This window comes from Toxotes jaculatrix, chromosome 3 (assembly GCF_017976425.1).
Source record: "Toxotes jaculatrix isolate fToxJac2 chromosome 3, fToxJac2.pri, whole genome shotgun sequence".
NCBI lineage: Eukaryota > Metazoa > Chordata > Actinopteri > Toxotidae > Toxotes > Toxotes jaculatrix.
This window is the reverse complement of record NC_054396.1, coordinates 2,781,598-2,794,446: the sequence shown is the minus strand read 5'-3', so window position 1 is coordinate 2,794,446 and position 12,849 is coordinate 2,781,598. Positions and strand designations below refer to the sequence as shown.

The window sequence follows — 12,849 nt, the reverse complement described above, 5'->3', positions numbered from 1 at the left end:
CTCCGCAGCTGACAAATAGCTCCGACCTTCGCGGCTCACACACAGCGAGTGGGCATGAACACAGCCGGGTTCGGGAGTTTTCGGTCAACGGTTTGTTCTCGGTTCCAGATTTGCTCTCCAGAAATAACCAAATCTGGTTTGAAGCAGGCCAACGCGTAAAAAAAAAAAAAAAAAAAAAAACCGCCGAGGACGCACAGAGTCGCGGAGAAGTCGGCTACCTGTACTTGTTCTTTTGCTTGCTCCAGAACCTCAGGATAACTTTGGTCCACAGTATTGATCTCCGGACTATAAAGGCGCCACAGGGGGGAATATGACCACTGGCCTGGGCCACTGAGGGAGTGATAATCGGTGTGAGCGCTCGGTGTCTGTTAAGGTGACCGCACAGCCAGATTATGCAGCATCCTTTGGACATAGGGGCGCATTACTATCCTCCGGAAGTTCACCCCGACCACAGAACTCATCGCTACAGGAGTTTCATGATAGAGGAAATCCTGACTGACCACCCGGAGCACAAAGCGTCGGCACCGACCGGGGAGTTCCTCAAATTCGGGGTACAAGCTCTGCTGTCCGCCCGGCCCTTCCATAACCAACTGGGTAAGAGAGGCGGCTGTGAAAAGATGGAAGAGTGACAGAGTCAGTGCGACTGGTATGAAGACGTAAAAATGTAGGAACTGTAGAGAATGTATATAGAATTATTATTATTATTATTATTATGGATTTTAAATGAGGACTGATAATAAATTGTGAGTGTGTTGTGCCTGATAAAACATGTCTTTCGAGGGAGGATAATTTAACTTTGGTCACACAGGTTTATTTCTGAGACTCGATACTTGTCTGACTGTAATAATGAAGCAAAAAGTCAGATCCAACTGACTATCGAAAACACGTCTCAGTTTAGAGGAAGGAAAAATGTCCACTGAGTGAAAACAGCTGAAATAAGCGATTTTAGTCGTTTTTATAGTGCGTGCGTAAAATGTGGACCAGGAAAAGCAGCGCTCCCTCAGCGCTCCTCTGATAAACAGGGGGAAAAAACCTACATGAAAAGGAGATGTTACAATATTCACTTATATTCCTGAGTAAAAAAAATAGTATCTGTGGCCATACGGTTTGTTTGTATGGTAACTTCAAAATGCAGCCTAGTGCGCAGTTGTTTTTCTGAACTGTGAATGGCCCCGGTCACAGAATAAGAGCTGTACGGCTGAGATGAATTCTGTGTCTGATTATCCGAAATAATTCCAGGTGTTTACACGTGGATGACTTTTGACATCTATTCCATTTTGTGTGAAAAAGGCCTGTAGGCCACACCAGGCTTTGATTTTGATTTATATTTTTTGATTTTAATTGTTAAATCAGGACTAAAATCCTGTGACATTAGTCCGACCCTTGGATTATATTTGAATTACAGACGCAGCCCTGAATCTGAATCTGATCTGATTTTGAACAGAGCCTGATGATAAATGTAGAAACAAACAGCAGAGCTAATAGTAATAATATCAGGATAATAAAGGGCTTTAATTCTAACGTCAAACCGTTTGATGTCCGTGTTTATAACTGCACAGTTCTATTCACTTTAAATGCATCATGCACCACTTTCCTCTCAGTTCCTGTTCAGTTGTAGTTGTGGGATTGTGGATCCTGAGTAAAAACAAAGCCCTGAACTCTGACCTGATAGTCTGTATGGCCTGATATCATTTCTCACGGTCACGTCTCGGATCAAAAACACGCAGTGATAGTCAAATAAAATTGCTTTTAATTTGCTGGGAGACAATTTACTCTATTTCCCTCGGTCCTGTAGCCTGCTCCCCTAAACAAAACAAAACAAAACAAAACAAAACAAAACTAAACTAAACTAAACTAAACTAAACTAAACTAAACTAAATCAAACTAAACTAAACTGGCTAAAAACGACCTAAAACCAATCCCGCTCCGTGTGTGTCTTCAGTGTTAAAAGCGGACCAGACGAGCCTCCTCAAGTTCCCCATGTCCCCGCTGTCCTGCTCGCTGGGCTCCCCGCTCGGCCCCCCGCTGCTGACCGCGGCTCCGGGCCTGCAGGTCGGCGCGGCGTCTCACCACCTGCCGCTGGACCTGCACCTCCGCGGGAAGCTGGAGCACGGAGCCGACGGGGGCAGCAAAACCAAGAAGGGCCGCCGGAGCCGCACCGTGTTCACCGAGCTGCAGCTCATGGGCCTGGAGAAGCGCTTCGAGAAGCAGAAGTACCTTTCTACGCCTGACAGGTGCGTTTATAGCCCGGGGTCAGAGGGAGAGAGGGAGGGAGAGGGAGAGAGGCAGGGTTTTAGAAAAGCTCAGGTCACCACAGCACTCAGAGTATTTTGAACAGAACCTCCGCACCTAGAATTTAAAAAATAAATAAATAAATAAAATAATCATTTTTAGAATTAGTTTTGATTTATTCAATCAGATAAATAATTATACTTTCTGTGTAATTTCATTTTCTAAATGACCTTCTCTGCTCTGCAGCTCTAATATGAGAATAATGACCGAGAAACGCATTATTATGGTCATTATTTTCTTACACAAAAACATCTGAAGTCTAAAAATACTGGGAACAGCTATTTCAAAAAAAAAAAAAAAAAACATTTGTAGGTTTTTAGCAGTTAGTATGTTCACTTCTCCTATGTGGCTAAAACCCTCAATTTCACTCACACACAAAACAAAAACAAAAAAAATCTCAGTTTTGAGATTGTAAATTAAATAGTTGCAAGTTGTAGCTGATATCTGTAAATATCTAACTATCCCCCCTTTTTTCCCTTTACAGAATAGACCTGGCTGAGTCTTTGGGTCTCAGTCAATTGCAAGTGAAAACATGGTACCAGAACAGGAGGATGAAGTGGAAGAAAATTGTAAGTAATTCCATGTTCTGATGATGAAGATGATGATGATGATGGCAGTGGTCAACAACAAAAAACAGGAATTATATCTGTGCAGTACAGTGAAATGAATTATCACTGACTCAAAATAGATGTAAACGTGACCCTGCATGCAAATGGGTCAAACAGCTGTGTTACACCCGTGTCACTCTGGGTTATATTGAAATTTACAAATTTACCAGACACAGTAGTTAGAGTAAATCAGTTAAAGGTATTAACTGTTTGAGGGTTTAGAAAAAGAATAAATTCCCTCTGAACCTTTATAATTTTTGTGTCTTGGTGCGTTGCATCGAGATGGACACTGATTTAAGCTGAACCTAAACCTGAGCTAACTGTCCGTGTTCAACCCGCAGGTGTTGCAGGGCGGAGGCCTGGAGTCACCGACTAAACCTAAAGGCCGCCCAAAGAAGAACTCCATCCCCAGCAGCGAGCAGCTCTCAGAACAGGAACGATCTGTGCCCGCTGACGCTGAACATCAGTCTGAAGGCTCAAGCTCTCACTTAGAAAACACTCAGGAGGAATGACCCGGCCTTGGCCTGCAGATACTCTGACTCTACATGCAGAGCCTCCGTGACACTCGGCGTGCATCTTCTGGATGGGACCAGACTCCACGATGGTGTGGAGAAGATGTTTTACCCCATGGTGCAAACCAAAGATTAGCAGGCTCTGCTGAAACTGTACAAGGCCACATCTTCCAGCAGCCATGTGTTTTTGTCATAGCCCTACCATGCATTCCCTCATGATGAACATGCTGCTGCTGAGGAGGGAACTCAAACCTTTGCAGTAGGTCCACCCTTTATATTCTAAGGATCCACTCTCACTCATCTGTTTTGCATTCCTTTTGTGTAACTGTGCTATGTTTAATTATTAAATATATTTTCACTAATACTGTTCTCTGTTTATTATATAGGACGTAGGCTTATGATAAACTGTTAATCCAGTGTGTGTGCAGTGCAAGTGGATATGATGACGGTAGCTTACAGGCTCATCAGTCACACACAGACATGTTGACATGGCTCAGGGCCTAATATGGCTACATACCTCACATCCCACAATAAGCAAACGTCCTGTTGATTCCTGACATACTTTGCTGCGTATGAAGTTCATATAACGCTCAGAGAGAGAAAGTCAGGCATCCAGCTTCAGGACATGCTGCTTTTTCTTGTGTATGACGAAAATCAGGGCAGATATCTGACAAAGGCTTGTAAGTGGTTTCCCACTTTAACGTTATTATTATTATTCAATTTATCCGGAGCCATGCATTTCTTGTTAAGATGTGGATTCACACACGTGTGCATTGGTGCTTTTGCTCTTTATATTCTGGTAAAGAAAGGAGGTGATGCTGGCTCCTCTGAGGTACTAATGAAAAACACAGCAGAGAATCTCTGCAACTACAATTTTTTCCCCCTTAATTTTTCTGTTTCTATTTTTTTAATCTCTTTTCATTTAAATTTTCTGTTGCAGGAGAAGGACAGAAATGCTGAATGTAGACGGTGTGGAGATATTAGGCTTATTAGTGTACGTTTTCAGAAAGGGGCCAAAAACCACAGTGTTGTTATGACATAGCCTGTAATATTCACAGCTTTGCTTTAACCTACACAGATTTCTTTACCCGAATCATATCAGCAGCTCATTATGTGATATTATTGTATAAAGTAGCAGTTGGCAGTTTTTGTTGGAGACCAGAAAGGATCAGTGTGTAACAGTATGTTCCTGTGGATTGTGTGTTTGTGCTGCAGCAGTGCCCCCGAAACCTCCTTTTTAATTGTATGTATTTCTTCATACTCTGGTTTTGTATTGTTACAGGATTTTTTTATTTTATTTTATTTTATTTATTTCTTTATTTTCTGACCACTAGCTGTAACATGTTCTTAAAGCACTGGTTTGATATGAGCAGTTTATTCAAGCCCATTGTGATGCAGTATTTTAAAGGAGAAAGGCCCATAGGGTTTACACTGGACAAAGATAAGTTTTTTTTTTTCAATTCTTCTTTTTTTATATATATATTATTTTACTTATATATATATTATTTTACTTATATATATATATTATTTTACCTCACTGAGTTTAAACGGGAGGAATATTGTTTCATAGCGGCGCTGATGCGTTCAGGCTCAGAGGAGAGAGCAGGGAAACTGAATATCCAGTGAGAGTTTTTTTATGCAGATTAGTGGAATTATTGATCATACCCAGGTGAGACGGACCTGCAGAGAGTGTGGTGTGTAGTCTGAGCCCTGTGCATCGAATACTGTTTGTGTATCGGTTTGCAGTTAAACTCGAGGAGCCCTGTTTTATTCTACGCGGGTCTTTATGTGGGTGGAAACTGAGAGTGAAATTAAGTTTGACTCACTGAATTTACGTCCAGTATTTTCACCGAATTATTTATATACTTTTTTTAAGCAAATAGCGAGATGTGTGTGTCCATAAATACGACTCTCCCTTAGTGTGTAGCCTCAGGTAACAGTCCTGTGAACAAACACAGGCCTCCACACTGAAACGGACGCATCATGCTGACTGACATAACCACACTGGCCTCCCCCTTCTAAGCTTTAATTACTGCTCATATTTAAATGATGCAGTCTATGTGAGTGTGCTGAGCCTGAAGCTGAGGCCTGAAGCTGTGGTTCGCTGGCTGCAGGTTGAACAGGCACCTAATGAGCTTTAATAGACGCTGATGGGAGTCGGAGCGAGGGACGGGAACATTTCTCTTGTTAAAGACACGGGGCCATGTGAGGGCGGCTGTCGGAGGGATGTTATTCGGTCTAACCTGCTTCAGCGGAGGATTTGGTTTCTGACTCAGGGTTTGTGGGTAAAAATGCGTCTGTCACACGGAGAGACGGTTTTTTTAGGCTGTATATTTTTTTTTAAAGTAAGTTAGGATTATTGTTCTCCACCTTTTATTTTTACTGGTTATATTTTAATAGCATTTCACTGGATATCCCACTATAACTCTTCTATGACCCTTCTAAGAGAAGAAATACTGTCTTACACAATAAAACTGAAGTCAGTGCAGGCGCAGATAATACCATTAAAATACGGTCTCTACAAACCCAGCGCTGTGCAGGAGGAAGATGACAGGCCTCCTTATTTAAACTGTATTATTAAGCAGAATAAACTTCTGCATGCGTAGGACCCTGGGAGAGTATTACACATTTGGTTAACATTTACTTTCATTTAAATCTAATGCAAAGCAGCTTTAACTTAGTCCGGCGCTCCTGATGTTAGAAGCGTACTGCAGCTTAATAATATCACGTTGGTTAGAAAAGAGGAGTTAAATATTCTAAATGTTAAGTCCACCACACTGTTTCTGTTTCTTCTCGCCGTAGCTGCTGCTCTTACAGCTTCACAAAAAAACAAACGGAAGAAAAAGATTTTTTATTTTTTTTTTTTTTTTTTGGCATCCAAAAGAAATGTCCATGTTTTGGAACGGGCCTGAGCCATCAGATAAAAATGAATGTGTTTGTCCCACAGATCAGCAGCTCACAGTCAGGTGTCAGTTCACAGGTTAAGCATCATTCATTTCATTAAAGCGCTGACGAAGCAATGAACGAAAACACAAATGAGTTTAACGACTGCAACAACTAAACGTTTTTTTTTTTTTTTTTTTTTTTTGCAGGCGACTCAGTTCTAATATTCTAATATATCTAATAGTCACACAAAAAATCTAAAACGAATTGGTCATATATTATCATACACACACTCACCCACACACCGCCCTGCTTTTCAAAACATCTGTCAAAAATCCATTAAATGAGAAGTAAATGACTGTTGGAATAAAACAGAGCAGAAGGCGCGAAGAAATACAACAGCGACGTTTTCCATGAATGTTACCATGACATAAGTGCTGAAGCCTGTATATTAACAAACAACAAAAAAAAGACAATAATTTCAAAACAACCTGTAAATATTTCACCAATTACGTAAACATTTATTTAACCACTACATAATAATAAAATGAATAATACTATTTATTCATCCCAGCTCAAGGTGAAAAATCATGGCTGAAATCATTTGAAAAACCGAGACACAGAATGTCAACATTTAAAGATGTCATTTAATTAGCTTTCATCTCCACAGAGCTCACTGCATCAGAAATGTGGCATTTAAAGCCCAAAATGAGAGTCTGGAAAATATGATTTGCATCAGGAAATGTCCAGAAACCTGCAGTGTAGCTGAGTTAATATACATTTTATCCTCTCTGCTGCGAAAACCAGTTCAAACCCTGGAAACAGACTCTGTTCAGCACGTTTCTTTGGGGATTTTCTGCTGTGTTGAAGTTACTTACCCACAGCTTTATTTTGGGCCTGATGACCTTGAGGTTAAGGTGTTGTCCTTGAGGCTGGAAGTGTGTGGGATCAATAAGCAGCTGGGTTTATAATGTGGCAAACATCAGCGCTCATGTCTGCATGAAGTGCTGTAAACACAAGAACAAAGCAAGAGTGAGGAGATCATTTACTTCAAAGGAAACGCGTCTTAAACGTCTTAAATTTGAAAATTAGAGGTCTGAATCTCCCAGTTCAGGCTCTAAACACACAATTTGGTGTTTGAAACTTCCACGAGTTTTAATCTGCATCAGCACACATTATACTTAAGAGTTCTTTACTGGGCGTCTGCTTATCTTTTCTCAGATTGCTCATAAGGACGCCTTCTTTGTGCTTTTGCTGTAATGTAAAATGACCAGCCTGTTTAAGTTTTGAAGACCTGCTTTCATCAGTGAGGTTCAACATTAATATCAGTAATCGGAATGTGATTATTGCAGGGGATGCAAAGTATGGAATTTTCATTATCATTAAAAAAAAAAAAAAACTACATGTATTGAATGATTGCATGGATGAAACGACCATAGAGTCCAAATTAGGAAACTTCAGTTCATAATATTTATATATAACTGCAATATTTATATTAGTATCCAGCTGAAGTGCAGCGATGCCTCTGAGGCTTTCTAAACTTTCAATATTCATTTTCACTGGTGGCTCTTTACAAATTATGGAATCCAGATTCTTTAAATTCCTGCTAATTATCTTTCCTTCCCTGTAGCGCACCTTTCTTTTACTTGGTGGTCTTGTATAACAGTTCTTAGTTTCACCTTAAGATCCACATGGACATCTGCAAGTCCCCCCCCCCCCCCCCCCTCCCCCCACCCAGCCACCCACACACCCACACACACACACACACACACACACACACACACCACCACCACCACCACCATCATCATCATCATCATCCAAGCAAATGGCTAATCAGTCCTTGCTCCGAATGTCAAATTGATGTCAGGGCTTAATCATATGCAGATTAATGACAGGTTAACCTAAACAACAGAGCTGAGGTTGGCAGGAGAGTCACAGCAATATGAAAGAAAAACACGAGCACATCTTACAAACGCATTTATTACTGTTGTCAGTTTGGAAAAACGGTCTGAGGTGAATGTGTGAGGTTTGCAGATAAAAGCTGCAGCAGCAGGCTGGATGATGCAGGCTTCATCCACGTGCACGCTCTCTCTCCTGGGCTTTGAACAGGCTGAGTGTTGGACAGCAATGACTTCCGACATAAATTACAATCAGGAGGAAGAGTCAGCCGCCAGGAATCTGCAGATTCGGAACATCCATACTTGACGCAATTTAATCATTAAGGGGACCCTTTGTGGTGGCATGATAGCGCTCTGGCGCGAGCAATGAGAGGCTGACCCCAATTTTTGAGAGCGGGTGTTTATGGAGTCAAAAGGTCTGTGCTTAGACAGAGCCCAGGCTGGGGGTCTGAGAGGCTGGGAGGTGGGGGGGCAGCGTCCGCCCAGCCACGCACAGGAGAATTTCTCCACGATTAAAGAGCGCCTGATTAATCTAACGTATGTGCCAAAACTGCACATGCGGCGTATGATCCCAATTAGACTGAAACCCAACTCTGTGCAGGCCCAGCTCCACATTAGCTCTGCCATTCTTCTCTTTGTTTTCTCTGGACGTTCCCTGACAACATCAGACTTTTTTTTTTTTTTTTTTTTATCCGACTGCTATAAAGTCTGTGTGCAGAGATAATTCTAACTCAGCGGCCTTGATGTTGAGGGTAGGTTTGTTACCATTTGTTCAACATGCTTCTGATGGAGATGCAAGCATGAGGTTTAGATGGTAAACAACTGAAGAGGAACCTTTCTGAAGAAACCAAACTGTTTCCAAAAGGTGCAGCCAGCATGAGCCTGTCCATTTAAAGGAAGACTTATTAGGCAACCTCTCAACAGTGTCAGTTCATTCAAATTACACATTAAATATATATGTATATATGTATATATATATGTATATATATATGTATATATATATGTATATATATATAATAAAAAACTTAAGAAAATGCAAAGTACCAGATTAAATGTTATGGGCCTTAAGGTGGGTCCTGCTTTATTACCTGATAATTATGTCTGTTCCATTATTTTATTTTATTTTATTTAAATTTAAATTTTAATTTATTTATTTATTTTTTGACCATCGAAAAACCAACTCTACAGTAACTCTCTACAGAGCTTGTTGTTTAGGTTTACAACTCAAAATAAATAATATTAAAGTAAAACTTTATTCATCGAGCACGGTTGCTGTAAAAGCTGAATACAGTATAGAAACACACACACACACACACACACACACACACACACACAAATTAAATAAAGCATCATAAATCAATAAAGCAGTTACCCCTAACCCATAAAGCAGCAAGTTTAGTTTTTCCATTCTTGATACCCCCAGAGAAAAGTGAGATAATCCCCTTTAATATTGAAGCCTCTAAAAGCATTAAAGGTGGTATGACCAACCAGATTCCTCCTAATTTATGACTAGACATCATTTAACTGCACTTCTCTCGGTAACATGACCAATGTAACAGTCATGGTGTAAATATGAACTGCAAATAAAATAATCCGATGATTCATTTCCCATGTAATTCTCCATTTTGCATGATAATCAATTATCCTGGCAATCTCACACACACACACACACACACACACACACGGTGCGTTCGCAGACTCCCAGCTTTATAAATAGCTAAGTGTGACTCCCATTCATTATGAGGCCGAACTCTCAGCCCTCTCAGGGGGACATGAAGTGAGCTGCAGAGGTTTGAAGTGACGGGGAATAAAGTCCTCACTGTTTCGCTCTCTACGACAACTTGTGTCACTGAGTGGGCACTCACCCAGGGCTGCAGTTCAAATAAATACTGTTTTCTATGTGTACTCAGACTTCAGAGTCACATTTGAAATTTCAGAAAAAAAAAAAAAAAAACCCAGAAATGAACATTCTAGCTGCCCTATCCATCCAAGGGAAAATGATTTTTCTCAGGATATCATTTATTTATGGATTTTTCCTCCCACCCCTGGGTATTTGGCCTGCTCTGTCAGATACGAAACGTTTGTTTGAGAATCAGTTTAAGTGAAAGCAGAGTTCATATGGTCAGTATTATTATGATCACTGTGGTGACCATTACAATCCATGAGCTTCACGTTTTCATTTCTGCATCTTTCAGCAGTCTCATCACAGCCCACGAAATAAGAAATAGTTAGCCAACATTTTTCAGTATGCGTCAGCATTATATTCTTATTTAATCATAGTGACAGTTTAGCACGTCAGCTCTCATCTAAAGTTAGCAGCACTCACACTGACAAAATATAACAATGAGGCCTAATTACTGCTCCCCAGCCCTCCAGAATTTCACATGATATTTATGGATGATTCCCACTGAAGGCCCAAAAAAATGGTGTTAGCTTCAGCCCTAAACAAATGCCAACCAGCTTTAACAAACGCAGAACAGTTTTACAAATAAAAACCCCAAGCTGAATAAATATTAGCATTTTACGCATATATTTCCGACTCCGAGGCTACAGGGCGGATTACATTTGCTTTTGAAACGCTTCCTAAAATAAAAGTCTCCAAACATTTGTGCATATTTATGTGTGTATATTCCTGCGCATTTATTTACAGATTAGTAAACGTGTGTGAACGGATGGTGCTGCTCACAGTGTTGCCATCTTAAAAATTAAAGGTGCTCTGTTGAGCGTTTGACCTCTGGGGGCACTGTGGAGCTGTTCCACTGATCCACAGGTGGATCAGTGGAATAGTGGACAATACAGGATTTAAAATACTTAAAACAATGTTTTGAAATTTATGAGGAAGGAAATAAATCCAGCCCGTTTGTGACCCTTGACCTAAAAGACACAGGTAGTAGTTTTGGTGAGTAACACTGAATGTAAAGATAACTTTTGCACTGTCACTGGCTGGGTCATGTTCAGAGGAAACACACAATTTTTTAAATGAATGAAGCATCACTATTAACGGCAGCAGAGTCACCAGAGGCTGAGGTTGGTGACGGACATTTAAAGTGCTCAACTGTCACACCAGGGACCAGAGTTCACATCCACAGTCCTGTGTGTGGTTAAGGCACTTTGGCTAAGGTTAGGGAAAGGATAGTGGTTTTGGTTAAATGTAAATAACCAGGTTTTGTCTGACGTCACTGTGAACTTTCTCTATGTTAAACCAGCCCTAACCTTTCCCTGACCCTAACTGGTTCATCTGTCTTCCAAGAAAATCTGAACCATTTGAAAGATGAAAAAAAAAAAATTCCTCACAGTCATTAGATGCATGTTTCAACTACACCTACACAATCTAATGCAGTCCAATACTACTGTTCTGTCTGTACTCTATAATGTAGTCCAGCACAACACCACCTCTTGTTTTAAGAAAAAATATGTTTTTCAAAATAAAATGTTTTTTTTTTCTACATGGTTTATTATATTATGGGTTTTTAATTTAGAGCTCTTGCTTCCTCTCATGCTCAATATAAAAGCGTGTAAAATGTAATAGTAGCAAACTGGTCCATCATCATGATCATCGCACATGCACTCAGGGTCATTTTCAGACCAAATGGAGTAGTGTTAAAGTAAAGTTTCCTCCTGCAGGCGTCATGTGATTTCCTGTGGCTCAGATCACAGCTCTCAGTCATGCAGCTAATGGGAGAAGGCATTAGAGGACATAAACAAGAGTACATCAGCCCACCAGCTCCTCTTCCATGATGTGATGATGCTCCCCTTTCAGCCCACTGCCCCTCCAAGTCAGTCCTGCGAGCACAGTTTGCAGGAAACGTCAGCCGGCGTGATTGATTTGAGATGGGCGATTCCCTGACTTCATGCTTGTATAAAGCAAGACAGCTGTTGGGAGAAATCAAATTCCTGCAGGAGCTGCAGAGACATATTTTTTCCATCTGTTTAGCGGAGTCGTTGCCTTTCGCTATACGAGTAAATAAAAAAACATGGCCAAGATGTGGCAGGAGGTCAGTGAAACCCTCATTTTATAGCAATTACAGCTCAAACCCCTTCCCTTTCAAAATCCAGCTTGAAAGTCAATCCCACTTTCCAGGGCTTTTCAGAAGTAAGATATGACAAGGCAGAGATCTATCTTTGGTAACAACTTCAAGACTTACATTACCCATGATGCACAGCAAAGCATTTATCCAGTCCTTCACTTGTTTTTTTGTGGAAGATTCCTCTGTAGTTTATTCTTCAGAACAAACCAAGTCTCTTCCCTCTTACACACATTTCCTATAGTACTTATGAAAAGCCAGTTAAATGCTTAATTGTTTGAATTGTTGTATAGTTTATCTCCACATGTTTTTTTTCTGAGGACCTCTCCCCAGCACTTTAAACACAATGCAAACGTCATGACAGTTTGTCATGCCCTCTTCACATCGCTTTCCAAGAGCTGTTTGGACAGAGCCTTCACCACAGGCATCTTATCGCAGCACGAGTGCGTGGAAACAGCTTCGTTTCTCATTATAGCCCTGCATAATTCATTACGGTTATGTGCTGTGTTCACATTTTTGCTTCTTATTTAGATGTAGCTGATAGTCTTAAACATGTCTTTTCTGGCTGAAGCAGCCCAGCAGTGGCCGTGCAAAAGCACTCTGTGTCTTAAGTGATACAGATTATGAAAAC

At 40.7% G+C, this 12,849-nt stretch overlaps 1 protein-coding gene across 1 annotated transcript; it reads left to right on the top strand.

The window, feature by feature from the left end:
* Positions 1 to 3,774, top strand: barx1 (BARX homeobox 1). Its single transcript, XM_041034189.1, has 4 exons — positions 1 to 594; positions 1,943 to 2,234; positions 2,777 to 2,861; positions 3,242 to 3,774. Exons 1-4 carry the CDS (start codon positions 393 to 395, stop codon positions 3,410 to 3,412), a joined length of 750 nt encoding a protein of 249 aa, XP_040890123.1. The 5' UTR covers positions 1 to 392; the 3' UTR covers positions 3,413 to 3,774.
* The last annotated feature ends 9,075 nt before the right edge of the window (positions 3,775 to 12,849 follow it).

Coding starts and splice junctions, on each gene's coding strand:
- barx1 (XM_041034189.1), top strand. CDS start 393: ATGCAGCATCCTTTGGACATAGGGGCGCATTACTATCCTCCGGAAGTT. Junction 595..1,942: donor GCCCTTCCATAACCAACTGG/GTAAGAGAGGCG, acceptor GTGTGTCTTCAG/TGTTAAAAGCGGACCAGACG. Junction 2,862..3,241: donor GGATGAAGTGGAAGAAAATT/GTAAGTAATTCC, acceptor TTCAACCCGCAG/GTGTTGCAGGGCGGAGGCCT.